Source organism: Fragaria vesca, linkage group LG7, assembly GCF_000184155.1.
Source record: "Fragaria vesca subsp. vesca linkage group LG7, FraVesHawaii_1.0, whole genome shotgun sequence".
Taxonomy (NCBI): Eukaryota; Viridiplantae; Streptophyta; class Magnoliopsida; order Rosales; family Rosaceae; genus Fragaria; species Fragaria vesca.
Window position 1 is genome coordinate 17,853,315 of NC_020497.1, and position 19,477 is coordinate 17,872,791.

The 19,477-nt window shown below is 38.7% G+C and overlaps 2 protein-coding genes and 1 pseudogene across 3 annotated transcripts; 1 reads left to right on the forward strand and 2 right to left on the reverse strand.

Annotated features, from left to right (window-relative positions):
- Nucleotides 1–3,866: 3,866 nt before the first annotated feature.
- LOC101292170 lies at nucleotides 3,867–6,728 on the reverse strand (annotated as a pseudogene). The gene has a single exon (XR_185362.1). The product of XR_185362.1 is annotated as a putative disease resistance protein RGA3-like (transcript).
- Nucleotides 6,729–9,909: 3,181 nt separating this feature from the next.
- LOC101291761 (pollen-specific protein SF3-like) lies at nucleotides 9,910–12,547 on the reverse strand. The gene is made up of 6 exons (XM_004307559.1): nucleotides 12,274–12,547; nucleotides 11,695–11,892; nucleotides 11,250–11,349; nucleotides 11,118–11,152; nucleotides 10,895–10,984; nucleotides 9,910–10,386 (listed from the first exon to the last, which is right to left on the reverse strand). The coding sequence occupies exons 2-6, from the start codon at nucleotides 11,827–11,829 to the stop codon at nucleotides 10,144–10,146; spliced, it is 603 nt and encodes a 200-aa protein (XP_004307607.1). The 5' UTR covers nucleotides 11,830–11,892; nucleotides 12,274–12,547; the 3' UTR covers nucleotides 9,910–10,143.
- Nucleotides 12,548–14,136: 1,589 nt separating this feature from the next.
- LOC101292058 (uncharacterized protein At2g39910-like) lies at nucleotides 14,137–17,525 on the forward strand. Its single transcript, XM_004307560.1, has 9 exons — nucleotides 14,137–14,217; nucleotides 14,304–14,769; nucleotides 14,875–14,961; nucleotides 15,425–15,615; nucleotides 16,096–16,291; nucleotides 16,364–16,428; nucleotides 16,697–16,798; nucleotides 16,883–16,982; nucleotides 17,243–17,525. The coding sequence occupies exons 1-9, from the start codon at nucleotides 14,177–14,179 to the stop codon at nucleotides 17,252–17,254; spliced, it is 1,260 nt and encodes a 419-aa protein (XP_004307608.1). The 5' UTR covers nucleotides 14,137–14,176; the 3' UTR covers nucleotides 17,255–17,525.
- Nucleotides 17,526–19,477: the final 1,952 nt, after the last annotated feature.

Sequence of the window (19,477 nt, forward strand, 5' to 3'; positions counted from 1 at the left end):
CATCGCAATCCAGAAAACTGATCAACAGTATAACACTAATCCAGCGCTGGAGCTTCTGGCCTTCTTTCCAGATAGATTTAAGTTTATTCATCAGCTTTGCCTGCTTTTTCCAGAACTATAATCATCACCTTTCCCATTTTCATCTGTGTAACGGTTCCAGAAAATGAATGAGAAAATAAACAAAGACAACAACAACAAAATATGAGAAGGGAGCAGCAAGAGAGATATATAGCAGATGAGCATACCTCTAGTAGATGTACTGTCTTGAAATTTATTTGCTAAGATGATGACAAACAGGATGTAGAAATGAAAATGTGTATCTTCTTCGGAAAATACAGCAGTTACAGTTGCAACTTAGTTAACTCACATGTGTCCCTCCCATCCATGGCTTACAACTCCAATGCCATTCTCAACTCACAAGTGACGAGTGGCTGGAAACAAAGTGAATGAAGCAGGTATCATGGCCACCTCACAGCTTGTCAAATGTAGGTGTGATTGGTGCCTCAGATCCTTTTCTCCGACAGTCCAACTTAGTTACAACCTATATAACCAAAAAAACGAAAGCAATCTGTGATCCTTAAGACAGAGCTATCTATTTATGTGCCACAAACACCCATGAATATGACATAAAACTATAGAAGCTTACCATAGTAACATCCCATCAGCTTTACAACTCCAATTCCATTCTAAAGGAAGCCTCAGTGTGAGCTGTACATGTATGTTGATAAACTGATAATTGGTGTTTCCTTCTGCTTTCCAATGGTAACCTCCATTTTAACAGTCTTGAAGACACCCTAGTGCGATACACAATGCATGGATGAAGTAATGATTCAGTTATAAATTTGAAAATACATATATATAACAATCCCATTGCATGTGATGCAAATATTAAGCTCACAAGATTGAAAAAATGATCGACCATTTGACTGCAGCCAGACATACCATGCTCAACTAATCAATGTTGTATCTGATGATCACATTGCCTAATGATCCTCAATTGGTGTTTCTTTCTGCTCTCCAATTGGTGAATGGTGACATCCAGTTAACAGTCTTGAAGACATCCTAGAATACACAATGCATGGAAAAAGTAATGATTCAGTTATAAATCAAATTTATACATAACAATCCCATGTGATGCAGATATTAAGTTCACAAGAATGAAAATTTGACTCTAAACATTGAAGCAAATGTACCTTTTCACTCGTCAAGAGATGCAACATCCCCCGTCGTCTTCGAAACCAATGCTTGGGATGTGAGAAATCTTGGGCCACTGCTCACCTGTTTCTTCTTTGTATAGGTTTTCAAGAGTTGGAGAATTGCTGATCTGCAATTTCTGTAGGGGTGTCTTCCACAGGAAGTCTGGCAGTGCTTGTAGGTGCTTGCACCGATGAGACAGGAAACCAATCTAGCGTCTGCATTTGTTTTAATTTCTCAATTATGAAAGATGCCTTTTGTTTTAATTAACGTTAGGCAGACACAGTCTTCAACATAAAGATGCCTCAAGTTAATCAGCCTTCCCACATCTATTCTTTCGAGACCACGACAATTAACAAGTCTCAAGGTTTGCAGGTCATATAAATTACTGATATCCTTGCAGGTTCTGTAGTAAAATTGGAATACTGCTCAATTCATTATAGGTTGTTTCCTTTCTAGTATTTTGGCTGCGCTCTGCTTCCTTCATATAAAAGAAATCCCTGTTTTAAATAAGTAATCCAAGTAACTAGCACTCTAGTAGGAACTAATGTACATACAACTTTGGCTGTGACCGACTTAATAACATATTGAAAAGGGTAATGCCAACCTAATACTTAAATTTTCCAGGACAACAGCAGAAATATATAGATATACTAAAAGATAACACCACTAAGATCATGGGATTATTACAGACCAAAAAAGAAAAAAAAGATCATGGGATTGTACCTTCTCCAGTGGATAGGCGGTTTTACCACAAGGGCATATGTGAGACGCACAGCCATGAACAGAGAATTTCAATCAGATTATGACATAGAAGCTTACCATAGTACCATCCAATCAGCTTTACAGCAGCTCCAAGGCCATTCCAAATGAAGCCTCAAAGTGACCTGGAAATTTATGTTTGTGCGATTTTCTTCTGCAATAGATACATTAGTCAGACTTGACTATAACCTGAATCTGAAGAAAATGATAATTCTACATGACATAAAGCTTTGTTCTGCTATTTGTTTTGAATCACATGTGTGGAAATAACCACACAACATGAAGAGTACCTGAGGGGCATCTTGTCTTGGGGAGTCTAGCCAGTAGAACTATGAACAGAAGAGTGCTTGTAATGTTTCTGAAATTTACATGGTCATAAAGTAGAGATGTGAGGATAGGTGCACTTGATAGGACTCAGTTCCAGCATCAGAGGAAGAAGACTATCATAACCAACCAGGAAGGGTCTTCAAAACTGGCAGCCTTCAGTACCCTCATGCCTTCTTTCAATGATTTAAGAACATGTCTCCAACTTGTGCTGTTTCTGATCTCTTTAGCTCCTGACAGTCATGATCACCTATATCACACTCAAATATTAATCTCTCAGGAAAACTACTTTCTACGACACCGATATTCGCACTTCTTTTTTCCTTTCTAGCAACTGATGAACACCAAAGATACTAAAATATGCAAACTTAGAATTCTATGGCAGGAATGATGTACCTGTATAAACAATGAAGATATCAGGATGAGCAGAAGGCTAGGATACAGAAGCTTCAAACTAGCATAACCAAGTATGACCAAATGAACAATTTGAGGTCAACTTCCCCAATGACAACTCATTGCCACAACCTTGCAGAGCTTCCCAATAAGTCTAATAAAGTCCAGACAATTGAAGAAATGTTCTTGACTAAGCTCCATCCTCGGTCCATGTAATCAACCAACAGGTTTTCTGTGACTTAGATATCAGTCCAACTTAAAAACCAAGAACTAAAAGTTATAATATAAAATGTACAAATTGGCATACATGCAGCTCATCAAACTCGGATGCCATTCTGAATGCATGTAGCTTCAATACAAGCAGTACAAGCAGCTAAGTAGCCTAGTGCAATTCACATCTACAACACACACATAATTAAAGGACCTATTTATAACTTGATTTACAGAAGAAAATCAATAAACTACAAACTATCAGAAGAAATTTCCAACGTGCAATCTCAGCACAAAACTGAGGGGGTGAGGATCATCATTTGTTGGGAATCCAGCCATCCTATCAGCCATTCACATGGCTGTGAATCATCAATTTCTGTATATTAGCGACTAGGCTTTTCTAAGGGGTCCAGAGACTTGGTCTACAAATTAGAGCAGTGAACTTACCTGTATCTTGAACGACACCAGCAGAAGAAATAAAGAGCCAAAACTGGTAAGGAGATGAGTGTCTGAGGAAGCACATGTATAAAAAACCGGTAAGATCTTGGAGTCTTTGACCTCTTTCAGTACCCTCATAGCCGTCTGGTCAGTGCAAATATAACTCTGCCAAATCATGCCTGAAGTGATGGTCCTCAATTGATGTTTCCTTCTGTCCTCCAATAGTGACATACCATGGAAAACGTGCCAACAATACACAATGCATGGAAAAAGAAACGATTCAGTTGAGAATTTGAAAATGCAAAACAACAGAGTCCCATTCGACACAAATAAGAACATGTAGGAAGATATATATTAAGCTCACCACGTAGATACTTTGCCTTTGGCTCTTAAAATGTGATTTGTCTAAGAGAAGCTGAAGCCTGGAATGTGAGGAATGATAGAGATTAGAGAGTAATTAGACATCCAAGTAATAAGAAATATGGAATTAAATGAAGGAACTGTACGTAGCTCTAACCATGGAAGCAAATGTACCTTTTCACATATCAGCAGATGCAACATGTATCTTGTATCTGGATGCTTGGGATGTAAGAAATCTTGGTCCGCTCCTCGCCATTTTCTTGTCCGTAAAGGTTTTTGAGAATTGGAGAGTTGCTGATGTTCAATTTCTGTAGAGGTGTCTTCCACAGGAAGTCCGGCAGTGCTTTTAGCCTCTCGCAGCGTTCAATTGTCAACTGATCGAGGAATGGCATGATTGTAATATTCTCAGAATTCCCCTCCTCCACTCCTTCCCACTCTTCCCATGACCCCATGCCTTCGATGGTGAGTTTTTTGAGCTTGGGGAATGACACGAAAACGGAGGACGAGGAGGAGGTTTGCCCTTGTTCTATTCCCAGAAACTCAACTCCTACCTTTGAGACTTTATGGAGTCCCAAAATTTCCAATGATTCAAGGGACGCCAGTTTCCCTAAAGAAGGCAAAATCTCACAACTTAGGCAGTCTCTAAGGCGGAGGACTCTCAAGCTGTGTAAAGACGACAACCAATCGGAAAATGTGCCGCCTTCATACCGAAATATGATCAGAGATTCCAGACTTGGATGCGGCTCTAACCTATTCATAATTTGTCGGTCATCTTCAGTACTGCGGCTTCTGCCCGCGAAAAATAGATACAAATCCAAGATGTGAGCCTTATTCTTCATAATTGCTGCATTATTCTCCGCCGTACTGGGAAACCTATCCATATCAATCACAAGACACCCTTGAAGCTGGTTCAAGTTTGTCAGATGTTCCAACTTGTTTCCTCCTTCATCACCACCGTCTCGGACATAAAACCAATCCAGTCTTTGCATATGTGTTAATTTCTCAATCCCTTTAATTAACCTCAGTGAGAAGCAGTCTTCAACATAGAGATGCCTCAAGTTAATCAGTCTCCGCACATCTATTCTTGTTAGACTCCGACATCCTTCAAGTCGCAAGGTTTGCAGGTTGTATAAGCTACCCACGGCGCTCGGTAATTCTTTCAACTTACTATTACCGGATAAATCAAGATACCTTAAGTGTATCAACCCACCCATCGTCTCAGGAATTTCTTTGAAAGGCCATTGCAACAATATTAATGTCCTAAGGCTTTTCAATTCAGCTATCATCTCTACCCTTGCATCAATGGGAATGGAGTTTGAATATGAATATACCAATGTACGTAATTTTTTACAATCAGGGAGAAAATGTTCCAAAAACTCTCTGTCCGTTGACTGCATTGAAGTAAAATGACGGATTTTATCATATGACACCTTTTTTCTCTTCGTATCATCCATCTCAACGTCTAACATTAAACATTCATTCTTGGTCAAATATTGCAAAAAGTCATGAACAATATCATGAATTTTGCATTCTATGTTTCCATTCCTCTCATCTACCTTAATATCTTGAAAGAATGACCGCATTACTAACTCATCAAAATAATTTTGACCAACTATCATCTTTTCTTTACTTCCATTGTCATTCAAATAATTTTGCGACATCCACAGCTCAACCAAATTATTCTTATTATACACATAGTCTTTTGGAAATATAGCACAGTACAAAAGACAACATTTGGTCGCTGGAGTCAAATCATGATAACTTAGTAATAGGGGTCGAAAAACATCATGTTGAATTTCTTTCAATTCCCATGTCTTACTCTTTAAAAGAGCTCACCATTCATGAATCTTTTTCTTATTACGCATGAGGCTTCCTAATGTCTTTGCAGCAAGAGGCAACCCATTGCACCTCTTAACAATCTCTAACCCGATATCGTTAAACTCTCTGGAGACACTACTCTCATTTATGTCTGCATTGTAATAGAACAATGACAAACAACATGATTCCCCCAACTCCTTCAAAGAGATCATTTGAGTTATTGCTTTCATCAAAACAATAGTCTCCTCTTTTCGAGTGGTCACCAATACTCTACTGCCCATAGCACCATTACGTAAAGGTTTAATTAATTCTTCCCATTGAGAAAGTTTTGGACTCCAAACATCATCTAAAACAAGGAGGAACCTTTTACCCTCAATCAATCTATGCATACATTGAGTTAGGGTTTGCAACACAGTCGAGTTTTTTGAATGATTATCTTTGTCTAATTCTTCAATGATAGCTTGAGCAATCTTGATCTCTTCAAAAGGGTCTGAGACACAGACCCATATTCTCTCGTCAAAATGAGATATAACATTTTGATCATTACAGACAAGCTGGGCAAGAGTAGTTTTCCCCATTCCCCCCATCCCTACAATAGGGATGATAAGTGGACACTCTTTTTCTTGACTACCCTCACTTAGCAGCTTGCTAACTATGAGATTTTTTTCACTATCTCGACCAAATGTTTTAACATTGGGAAGAGAAGTAGTTTTTTGCCGTTGAGGTAGTTCGGGAACCCTTGTGGTGGTGTTTTGGAAGGTAAAACTTTGTTTTTCCTTATCAATCGAAGCTACTCTTTCATTTAGCTCTTTGATCCTCACAGCAATATCACGACGAAGCATTAACCGATTGACTTGGCCGACATAAAAGCAAGAGGAAAGGCAAGGGAAGCATACCTTCTTCTTAGTAGCGACAACAAGAGCAGTTTCACCTTGTTGTTCTTGTTTCTCCATTTGGCGCTTGAGAACTTCAGTGATCCACTCATCCAGCACGTCATCCATTTCGAAGGAAACTTCAGTGAGTTCACTCAGCCAGCGTCTGACGGTGGCCTCCGTCACTTGCCTCTGCTCTGCATCCTCCAGCACAGCTCTAATGGCTTCCAGATTGCGGGTGAGGCTCTTGACTTCTTTCTCAACACCAGTGACCAGTCTGAACTCTTCTCCGACCTTGTCAAGGGCGATCGTGGCCAAACGGTCAAGGACAACGGTAAGTAATGCTTCAGCTGCCATGTTCTTACTTCAAGGTGGTGCTCCAGAATGAAAAAAAGAAAGGACTGTGGAAATGGGTTGCTCTCTTGCACCGTATATAGCACTTGATAAGGTTAAGTTAATATTTTCCATTTTGTTTTCTTTTTGGGTCAAGCGCCTTAATGCAATTAATTAATGAAACCAATTTGTGATTGATTGCTATCACTAAGAATTTGCAGCGGTAATTGTGGTAGACCGGGAGTTGTCATTAAAAAATAAACATATTGGTACTTTAAAAATACTTAGTTTTGTGTAAACGAGACTACTTTTGAGATTATCAAAGTTTCGTGTTTTTAAAAACTAGCCTTGTGCTGAACAAAATTTTCAACTGGTCTCACACTCACCACAAAACTACTAATATGATAGGTTTTGGTACAAGTGCACTTGCATGCATTCATACACCTATCGTTTTTTATCAATCAGCTTTTTGGTCAAAGTCTAGTTACCCCAAACTGAAACAAAGGAACTAATTGCTACTGTATAAGAGCACTGGCAAATTCACAGTTGGCAAAAGATGAAAAAGATGAAAGAGCCACAGTTGGCAAATTCACATCTTGGTTCAGAAGAACATACCTGTAGTTCAGACTCTAGCACGGGGGCCGGCCTCCCCTTGTTTGAAGCTGGAATCCAAGACATACTAACCAATATTTTTGATAAAATTACTCACAAAACACTAACCTACAGGCAACCATATGCTGTTCATCTTCAAATCATAATTTTGATAATTTGCCAGAAAAGGAACAGTTGACTAAACTAGGAAGATGAGGTTTTAAAAAAACATTCAACAATGGCACGTTTGGCAGGTTGAACATCATGAAAACATGATGTTCCATTATAATGTACAACATGCCAAAAGTGTCATTGCTGAAGAGGAAACCACCCTAAGCTAGGAGAGAAACAACCCCAAAAAGTTCAATTGAACAGAAGCCCATTAACAAAGAGCAAATTGTAAAACACAAAGAAGGGATGTGCTAATCCAAAAAATTCATTCACACGAAATAAAATCTTCACAGGGCTCAAAGCTGTTGTCGGAGTTGCTGGTTTTCTTTCCGCAGAGATTTAACTTCTTCCATTAGCTCAGCTTGGTTTGCCAGCATTTTACTCATTACCATTGACATTTCCGTCTGTACATTATTCCACAAGATGAATGAGGAAAACTTTTTCTTTAACACAAAAAAAAAAAAGAAAAAAAAAGAAAAAGGAACGGTCGGATCAATAGCAGATGCATACCTCTTGCATGTGAAATTGTCTTAAAATTTCTATATGAAGGCTCCTCATATCTTCATGTACCGACTTCTGAAAGGAATCAAGAGTCTCTTGTAGAGTACGTTGTAAAATCTGATATGTAAATGAATTTCCCTGCTGGGCATCTTGTTGAGGGGCCTTGGGCAATTGTGAGGTTCCTCCCTGTAAAAGTATTCTCATTCAGTGTACTATGATAACTTAGTATGGCAGAACAAAGCCGACATTATAAACTTCTTTATTGGCTTCTCCTGATGAGTTCGATCACTGTTTATATTTAAAAATCTTAAACGCAAATCGTATGCAAAGTTAGGCTATAACTTATCAAATAAATCAAAGAAATCATACGTTCATAGCTGGAAGAATCCCTGATTCTGTGACCGTTGATGTATCTGACTTAGACACCAAGCTAGTCAACAATTCTCTCATTTCAGCTCCTGTTTTCTTTGTTTTTGGTGAACCCGCTGCAAGTGATGTTCGGTCGCTGAAGGAAGATGTAGTGCCTATTCTCTCTGCATAAGTAGAGAATTTCCGATGGAGGGACAAAGATGATGTTGGTGAATCAAGGTTAGACTGTCCCGTGATTCCTTTGCTACCAGGGGACATAGGGATGGCACTAGAGTTGACGTGTTCTGGAAATCCCAAGGAATTCTCCTGACTGAAAGACAAATCTTTAATGCGCATATTTGCATAGTTTAAGCTTGTAGAGCTGATACTTGTCTGACTTGTTGACAAGGATGTATCTGGTAATCCAGACATAAGTGATCCTGATGTCTGAGCTGACATCCCAAAGCGAGATGGTTTACTGTTGGCTGAAGCAGGTTGGTATTAGTGGCGGATCCAGGATCTAGGCTAGTTAGAAGCACATTTTTTTTAGGTTTATAACCCACTGAAAACTCATCGAAAGGAAAAAAAAAATTTCCTTAAGAAATACTATCAGAAGTGCAAGAACTATATGAGAATTTTTTTTGAATTTCTTATTTGAAGAGAGAAAAGTAAAAAAAAATGGGCAAAAAAGAGTAAGAAAATATTGTAACTGAAGCAGGAATGAAGAAGAATTGTGTTGTTTGTGGTACCAAAGTGAGAAAAACTACTAAAAATATCCAGAACCTGCGACAAAGAGGTTATAATTTGGTCAAGTTGCCAACTGAACCAAGGCTTCTCATTGTTTTCATGGGTACTTATTTACTACATATAAGACTTCTGTCTAAGCTTCAACCCAGACAGCCCATAACGTAGATCCGCCCATAAACTGGTATACTTATCAGATAATCTGTCATCTCCCCAAGCTTCTGGAGGCGTGATGGATGAGTCTTCACTCTTAGAATACGGAGCAAGAGTTGATTCTAACCGAGAGCCTTGAAGGTTATGTATCTGAAATATTTGGAATACAAGATAAGCAAGGGGGATTAAGCAAATTGTGTGTTATAGGGATAGTACAAATTGTGTGGTTGTCTACATAATCATCATTTTGGCATGATCATGTAATACTAATACTCATTAGTTAGAGTTCATTATGTATTTGTAGGAAATTTGAGATTGATCACCAAAAAATAACAAGAGCGGTCACCAAGTAACCTTGGGAGTGATCACCCAGTCATTATGTATAATCATCAAGTTTCATATGGTGATCATCAAGTAACTCTACATCCTTATTTAAAGGGAGCTAAATAAGAAAACACACCCCTTTACCCTATTTATTAATCTCTGTTTTCATAGGTGTCTCATTGTCTCTGTCTCCCTTTCATTTCGGTTGATTAGGTGTCTCGTTCATTAACAGTTTGTTTCTTGGTTTCTTTAGGATACATTTCCAAACCATCAGCATGCTCTTGTCTCAAAAATACTTAATCTCTCCTATCATCTATTCTCATGTGACCTCTGTTCAGCTGAAGAGCGAAACATCAAACATGAATATCTATCTCTTTGGCAAAAGTAACATGAACTTGCGTAAATTGAAAGAGAGAAAAAAGAGGTTGTTTTACAATTGTCAGTCTGCATCGCATACATCAAGCAAACACAAGAATGTGCCCAAGTTCATTGAGCCAAAGAAAATAGAGAAGACAGACAAAGTTTACTCACTCAGCCATGACAAGTACCGTCTAAGAGAACACACTCTTAAAAGAAAGCAGATGTAAAGAAACTATAAACTTGGCATTTAGGCTTCTGGAATGCTGGCAACTGCTGCTGCAGCTGCTGTCGCTGTTGCAGCTGCTGCGCGCTTAATAGATGCAGACTTAATAAGATGGTTGTAGCTCCCCTTCTCCTTGAAAAGCTGGGAGAAATGGTGCTTGCAGTATAAAATTCCCTCCAGGGCTGCATAATTTGATGGAGTAATAGGACAGCCACCATGGGAACACTTAAAACACGACTTGTGATATGCCTGGCTCTCCACTGTCACCTGCAGTAGTGTAGAAAACCCAAATGAACTCATCTGATCTCTTCAATTTGTGTTGTAGAAATTTGGTGTCAGCAGGGGGCAATACAATACAGACAAGATTTCATCTAGGAAAACCATTACTGCATCAAGCATTTCATAGAAGGGGATGCGGAGTCCTACAGAAACAGGGGGATGATTACTGATATCCTTGCAGGTTCTGTAGTAAAATTGGAATACTGCTCAATTGATTATAGGTTCCTTTCTAGTATTTTGGCTGCGCTCTACTTCCTTTATATAAAAGAAATCCCCGTTTTTAAGTTAGTAATCCAAGTAACTAGCACTCTAGTAGGAACTAATGTACATACAACTTTGGCTGTGAGCAACTTAATAAAATATTGAAAAGGGTAATGCCAACCTAATACTTAAATTTTTCAGGACAACAGCAGAAATATATAGATATAATAAAAGATAACACCACTAAGATCATGGGATTGTTACAGACCCAAAAAAAGAAATCAAGGGATTGTACCTTCTCCAGTGGATAGGCGGTTTTACCACAAGTAGCACATTTTTCTTGCGTGCCAGAAAACATACCAGCAGCTTTGCTGGGTGACCTAGTCTGAAACAAATGCAAGCATTAGACAAGTAGTGTCAACACAAATCCAATAAAGAGCAAAAGTATAAAATAAAAACAAAATTTGATTGTTCAAATCCAACTTTAATGTGAAGCAGTGTTGTGGTGGGGAAATTACCATTTCTGGTGTTAGCTTCTCAGCTGACTTTGCAGCTGTTGCAAATGCAATTCATAGAAAATTAAACTTGTAAACTAAAAAATAATGTGGATATAGCAAGGATAGATTCTCAGGAAAAATGTGAAGACATACGTGACTGGAAGTTCTTGTTGAAGTTTCCGGTCTCCTTGAAGAGTTGCTCAAAGTGAGGTTTACAGTACAGAACACCTTCCATTGAGGAATAATTGCTCAACTGTCAACATAAAATTTATAAACCATAAATACATGCAACCTATAAAGAATTGGGTTACTGCTCTAGATTATCACAACTTTCTTATTAAAATTTAGATTCATACACAACAGTTTTGGTCGCATATAAGGTTTGGGATTAGAAACCTCATACTACCCTACACATTGTGTATTAGAAATCCGGATAAGTATTCCAATTACAGAAAAATGCATATACTGAATAAGTTGGGAGTCGCAGTAAAGCAATTATCTTCTAGAGTATGTAACATTCTGCAACAGAACCACTTTGATTCAAATCTAATCAAAGAACTAAGCTACACATTATGCGCCAGAATCGAAAGTTGAGTACCTTCAAAGTCCCTTTGCAGTGAGTGCACTTGAAGCAAGACTTGTGGTAGGAAATCCCATCTGCAGAAAGCTCCTCAACTGGGTAAACCGTCTTTTGACAAGCCTTGCATTTCTGCTGGGTGCCAATGAAAGACATAATTCCCTTGTGCTTCTTAGATCTGGCTCTTTTCTATTGCCCAAAGAACTCCCCTCCTCTCAACTGCAATGAACAATCAAGCCCAGCAAACATGTCAGTCAGAACTAACGATCAAAGAAAATACAGAGAAGCTTCAAAGTTAGGGAAATTGAAAACTTATTAGAAGTAATGGATGCAAGTCATGCAACAACTACTTTGACTCAGATAAGATAAAGCCTCAAAGTCACAGAACTTGACAACTTTAACCACAAAGATAGAAAACCCAAAACTCAAAATCAAATCTTTTCCTCAGCTTTACCAAAAACTGATCCAAAAAGCTCCACAAAACACAAACAGCTGATCTCTGATCCAAACAATAACAACTCAATAATGCAAAGCCAGATTAACAAAGATCCAGCTGAAAATGAAGTCAAAACAATTCTACAGCAGTCAAAACAAACATACCCTCTGGAGCTCTGTGAGCAAAAAAAATGGTGGATCTTTCAAGGCTGACTAATCAAAAACAAATGGGGTAGGGAGAAAAAGTTGGTATTGAAAATTGAAATGGGAGAATAAAGGAAAATGGGTGACGGGAATGAGAGGGAATGAGATCCGGAGCGCTTTTTGCAGCGAGCGGATGGAGAGGAGTGGAGGAAGACGATGATTGAAATTATAGAACAACTAGAAAGACTAGGCCCCCCTCAAAAACATCCAATGAGAGAGATTTTATGAGTGATTTAATTCTTCTTATAACGCCTCAAAAATATTTATAATATCCGCGCTGGTGACAACTTTGGCTCCACCTTGTCTCTGTGCAACTGACGACTCCATTACGCGGCTTTTTTCCGCCCCTGTGTTTGCGATAAATTTACACGTTGACCCCCTCTTCTTCTTCTTCAGTTTCACAGTTTCACTCTTGATAAAGTACTAAAGAAATGCAGTTGTGACTTGTGAGTTATGGCCGTTTGAATCAAAGTTTAGATGAAAGAGAGAACAAAGTATCCCCTGCTGTGTGGTGTAGCAACGTAAAGTTTCTAGTGTTTGAATATTTAGGAATTGGAGGCTCGGATATACAACAAACTCGTATGTTGAACAGAAGTGATACATTAAACTCATTAGAGTATCTTCAATCTTTGGTTTAAAACTTATAATAAGTTTAGGTTTTGTAAAATTTTATCTTCAATCCATTATGCAAGTTGAGTTAAAATAGGATTTATCTAAATAGTGTCCTATTTTGACTTAACCAAATAAGGCAAAACCTATAATTTATGAGCTTAGTTGGTGTAGGTCATTGCCAGATATTAATAGAAAACTACATGTGTGGTTAAACAATGATATAAAAATAATTAATGATTAAAATATGTTTTAGGTTTGAACTTGGGTGACCAAAAATTTGAATTTAGGTTTGGGTTTTAGACCAAAAGATGGAGATGCCCTTATTTGAAAACGGTAATTTTAAAGCCACAAGACTGATTTATCAACTCATCTGTCAGGTGACTAGTCGGACAGTTCATTTGTTTGTTGTATAAGTCGTAACTTCCGCTGCATATGTTTATAAAAAAATATATCAACTCTGCTCTCGATTTTTTGTGAAAGATTTTTTTTGTATTAAAGTAACTATAATTTCATTCCCAACGGCAATCCCTCTTCTTTATTTTTTCTTTTTATTTCACATTTATCATCAATCGGGTAATTTCCATTTCTTTGACCATATCTGTCAAAATTCATATGTGTTCTGTAACGTTTGCCGGTTATGATTGAACTTTAGACTTTTGAATTTTTTTTAACGACTGTGTAACATATAATTTATCGCGCCATACGATTTACCATGTGTGTCGAGATTCGTAAATTCGCGCCATAAATATTTTTTTTTCTAAAAGTATATAACAAAAAAAGAAAAGGTAGAATGAAAGCATTGAAATGCACCATGGTTACTTGGTTAGGAACTTAGGACCACACATCCGATTACGTGCACTCAACGTTCGACTTAAGAGTTAAGAACATCTCCATGGGTGCCCGTATCCACTCCAGGTTTGTGGGAGTGGACATAGTAAAACTAAAAGCGCACGCGCCTGATTTGCATGATGACCCCGGTAACGTCAAAACCACGAGGCATTATTTTGTCCCACCGTACAGACTCGCCAACGTCATAAAATACCCATAATCAGAAACGGGCCCAAGCGGGCTAGGCGGAGCCCAAGGCCCGCTAGGCGGAATCTAGAAAAATGGGCATATGCGGGCCGGAGGGTCCCACCTTAAAAAGGTTAAACGACGTGGGCTCACCGTTTAAGTGCAATCAAAATAAAATTACAGAGAAACCCAGAGAGTAGCGAGTTCAGTTCAGACGGCGCGAAAAGCTGAGTCGGAAATGTCGAAATCGTCCTCAGACCTCTACGAGCTTCTCCTTCAGTAAAGCCCTCAACTTTTCCCTCCCTAAAATTTCACTCACTTTTTCTCTATTTTTTCTAATTTTATTTTATTTTTTTTAATTTCAGGTTATCGGAGCCGATCTCCGAAGCCCTGAGCAAAGCGCCGTCACAGAGCACCGCCGTCCCCGTTAAATCGCTACTGGAGCCGCTCCTTCCTCGGAAACCTAACCCTAACTTTGACGGAGCTAACCTCCGCGCCTCAATCCGAGACTTCACTCTCGCCTGTGCTTTACTCTCGGCCTCTCAATCCTCAGCCCACGAGCTTCTCACGTGGATCCCCAAGCACCTCGCGGCAGCAGCGGACTCGGCGTTTCTGGAATTCTCGAGAGCCTATTCCGATTACGGCGGGAAATCTGGTGATGGTTTGGTGGCGGAGTTGATGGCGGAGGTGATGCCGGTGCTGAAGGAGAGGATCAAGGAGAGCTCGATTGATAAGTCGGCGGACGGGGATGAGGTCTCGGCAGCGTCGGCGAGGGTTCCGGTTGGGTTTGCCGTTGTGGCTGCTTATCAGTTTAGGTGGTTTGTTACTCAGGTGTGATATTTTTTAAACCTTTTTTTAAAAAAAAAATTTTGTGATGGTTATTTGGAATTTGGCTGTGGATTTTGTATAATGTGATTGATGATTGTGGTTTTATAGATTGATTATTCGCATTCGGCGAAGTTGTGTGCTTTGGCTGTCCCTTGCGGTTTGACGGCTCTGGATCATTGGTCGCCGGAGGTTAAAGTATGCCTTTTCTATTCATGCTTGTTCAGATTTCGGTTTGATATGCGGTGAAAATGTGCTGAATCACTCACTTATATGTAATGTAATGTAGCATTGCTTTCAAGGATTACCAAGGGTGTGTTTTGCCGCTTTTTTTTCTCTTTTCAAAACAGAAACTTTAGGCCACGGAAATTGGTGCTTAAGTGATTGCTTTTACCTTTTATGTTTAAGTTTGAAGCAACAAAACTTAACAATTTTGGCTGAAATTTAAAATTACATATTACTCAAGGTATTCTCCTGTCAAGTTTCAACCTAGTGTTTATTCAAACAGTTGCTCTTTTTTGAGGAGTGAAGCTCATAGAGGTTGGACTTTCATGTGTTGTGGGAAATCTGATAGAAGGGAAACTAAGTGATGGAAGACATGCATAGCAAGTATACATGTGTAAAGGCAGATGGATGATACTCCTTGTGTGTTTTCTTTCAGGGGCAAGGCATGATAAGCTTTATACATATCGCGAAAAGTGTAGATGCTGCTCATCTAGCTTGGTGTCAAGATGCAATTCTTGATGCATGCCGCCAGAATATTGCTTCTAGTGACAAGATATGGCATCTTGTGGTGGAGATGTCAGTACTTGTGGTGACTCGTACGCAGCAGAGTGATCCTCGTAGTGCATGGTACACTTATATTCCAAATACTTCGTGATGTGTGTATTTCTTAGGTTTTTGTGTGTTATTTATGAATGAAGGAACATGAGCGAGGTATATAGTTATACGGCTGTACAGGGACATCTTCATAGAAAAACTAAACAGCATGAAGGAGAAACTTGTATGAAAAAATGAAAATGATCTCCTCATCATAGCTTGGTTTTCACTTTGTTTTTAATAATTTTCGTATTCCTGTAGAAAATTCTTACCAGATACACTATACAGTACAGTCAGAATACTTTGTTTGGGTCATAATGTCAAACTTGATGACTTCATGTGCCATTTTATTTGAATGGAGTCATACAGTTAAATGTTTGTTAAGATACTTAAAATTCTAGTGTGCTGCCTGTCATCTATTCAACCATGAGAGTTGAGCTAAATGCTTTTATTGTTCAGTTACTGCATGTTCATATACCATCAATTAATAGCCTTTTTCATTATAATCTATAGGTTTGATAAAATTCTAAATGAGATGTTAAGTCACCTGGAGCGCCAGCCTAGGAACAAGGAGCGCCGTGTTGCATGGCTTCGCTATGTAGAGCCACTTTTTATTGGTGTGGGTTTGGTGTTACTAGCTCATTTCAGGCGCATTTTCCCTCTTTTCTTTAAGTGGATACATGCTGATGATGATGAGACTGTTTTACTGGTGAGCATCCATCTGTTTGTGTGATGAAATTTTGCAATTTTAATAAGTATTTACGTTTATATGTTTTTGCAGGTTCTCAAACAGATTGAGACAGTTATAAAGCTAACATGGATTAGGAATACACCATATGTGGAAAGGTAAACAGCACAAATATGATTTGGGCCTCACATGTGCATGTCGTGCATTCTATTCTAGAAGGTTGTTGTGGCATGTGGGAAGTACCTAAATAGGCTATTATCTAGTTACTGCCCATCGGAAGCGCAATAGTTTTTGCTATTAGACCTAATTGATGTGCTCTGGATGAAAGCGAGCTTCAAGATATTGTATAGTTCCAATTTGCAGCCATTTCTTCTATGTTATAAAGTCTCCCTTAAATGTACTATTTAATTCATTGCTTGGCTTCAGGTTGGTAGATGAACTTGCTACTTTGCACAAAGAAGCAGCACTGAAAAGGTCTCGTGAAGAAATTAGAAATCTTGTCAGTCGTATACTGATCCTGCTCCATCAGTAAGGACTAGTCTACTATACATATTCACAGAACTTACATGAACCTCCTTTGTGATTATCATTTTGTATACTTTTGATTTGCAGATGCAAAGGTCTGCAATTTGAAGAAGCCTGGGGCAAGCATAGAAATGATCCGAACTTGGCAACAATTGCTCCCTCTTTAAGTGAAAGAAGATCAACAATGGTAAGTATTAACTTTAATACAGCATTTATCATATAATGTCACAGCACCAGTATGATATAGGCTCAAAGCCATGAGAGAACTTGACAAGATAGCCATGTCTTGTTGGCTCGTTAACCAAGTGCCTGGTAGTCAAAAACATAATGAAAAACAGTTTGTGGGTGTGGCTAATCTTGAGTATTAGTAGTTTCTCACCTTGTTGCTATTTAGCCGTTGAATTGTTTCAAGAATTTATGTTTATGATTGATCGTGTTCTTGTCCAGGTTTTCCAGTGATGACCGGTCTTTAGTCTTCTGTGCAGAACGAGATGATGTGCAGATACGAATATGATGGGCGTGCCATGTTTGAATGTTACCAATGATAGTTTGATCAAATTCATTGATTATGAGAATACACGTTTGGCTTAGTTTAGATATGGTTAGGATCGTTACTACCTTGAGAGCGGATGCACCTTGTTCCTCTCTCCCTTAATGTGGATATACTGGAGAATGGATAGAACTCTCAAGTCTCTGCCGTATTTCTAATTTTTCTTCTTTTTTAAATCCTATTTAGACTTCTATAGAATAGACAGCAAGTTCACTGAGAGATAAGAACATCCAAAGATTTTTCTTTTTGTTGTTCCTAGAGGAAGTGGAGAGTACGGTCACTATAATGAAATCGTTTTTGCCTTGATCTTTGAATCATTTGTATATGGATTTCCTTTGTCACACTGGAAAGTTTAAAGTCATTATGTACGTTCAAAGTGTTCATGTTTTGGTAGAGTATAACACACTGTATATATAACACTTCCTCCAAAACTACTTATATGCTAGAGGGAAATCTCATCATTAATCACCTATTGTCCATGAAGTTCATACTTCATACCAACCTCAATAAAAGATTTGCTAAAACAAGTGTGCAGAAAATCTTCAGTGCAGTCAAACCTGCATTTCTGAACAATGTGTCAGTCAGCTCTGAGTTTTGAATTCAAATCGTCCTTATTTTCCATCTTCTGCAAACTTCGGTGGCATCCATTACTAAGTTTCAATCCCAGTCACCCTTCCAATTCTTGAAACCCTAACTTCTGTGACCCTCATACTCACTATATATAAGAGCTATCAAGTCTCAGCCAAACCATGCCTCATTCATCTTTTTCTTTCAGACTCTAGCCTCCTCCTTTCTCATCACAATCTTCTTTCGTCGAACACCGAATATGAATGGTTGCGGCTCCAGTTCCGGTTCCTGTTCTAGAGGTTATAACTTCTATGTTTCTGTTTTTGGTTAAAACTAGTACTTCTCAAGGTTTGAAAGTTGTAGATTTGGTGGTCTACTTTGTTTTCTGGGGATACTCTCCAGTTTTGCCACATTGGCTCAATATATTTTGTTGATTTCGCCTTCACAGGGTTTTCCAGTTCCTCTGTATGGGCAGGATTCTCTGGCAGAAGATCAAAGATCAAGTAAGCCCAGTGTTTATTACTGTTTAACATCAGTGTACTGCACTACTGTGTACGATTATAAGTTGGGTTTGTGTTGGGCTCCTACAAACTGTGTGGCTTGATTGCTATATTCTTAGCTAGGACTAATCTTGGTCTTAACTGCCATTTTAGGCATCTTGAATCAGTCTGCTTGTTTGGAATTGGAGGTATTGGCAAGAAGCAGCTATCATCTTCCGGGTGCATCATTCCGGCCTTGTAGTTTCCGGGGAAACGGCGATTGTGACATTCAGTCAAATTCAGCTTGTTATACTGGACTACCAACAAGGCCCCATTGGCGGCTTTGATTTTTTCTGGAGAATCAATTGCTAGATTAGAATTGTTGTCCGGTACAAGACCAAAGCTATTAGGCCTCGTTTGATTCGTAGAAAGAAAAGTAGTTCTCTTGGCTTTCCCACGGGAAGTGAGAGAGAAGAGAAATGAAATTTCCTGAAGACTTTTCGTTTCGATGTTTGGTAACATAAGGAAAATCATCCGGAAAGTTGTTGATTAAAATAATATATTGTGAGTAATAAATGCAAAAAAAGGAGATGGGAAAGTGGTTCCTATGGATTTTGGAATGAACAACTTTCTCTTATATTTTCCAACCTTAAGGAAAGTATTTCCTTTCCTTTAGTATTCCCAAACGCAGAAAATGAATAACTTTCTTTTCCTAACGGTTACTTTCCATTAACCAAATGAGGTGTTAAGAAACATGATAGTTTTTATTTAAATATTATAACGTCTTTTAGGCTTCGTCATTCCGTCTCAAGGTTTTCAAGACATGAGGCTTCGATGAGACACCTCACCTTACGCTTTCGATATTTTACATGTTGCATGGTACTTGATCGTGGTGCCCTAGCTAGCATAGGAGTTATGCAATCGTTATTTCTTATTACTTGTGTCAAATGGAGCACTGAGCTCATGAGAGCAGGCGTGTCTTGTTGGAGGGAGTGATCTTGCCTGGCCCTCTCAGCCTTCAGAATTCTAGTATCACTTGCGTAGATTGGTCTAGTTGAAATCTGAAACACTATGTAATTCACTTGG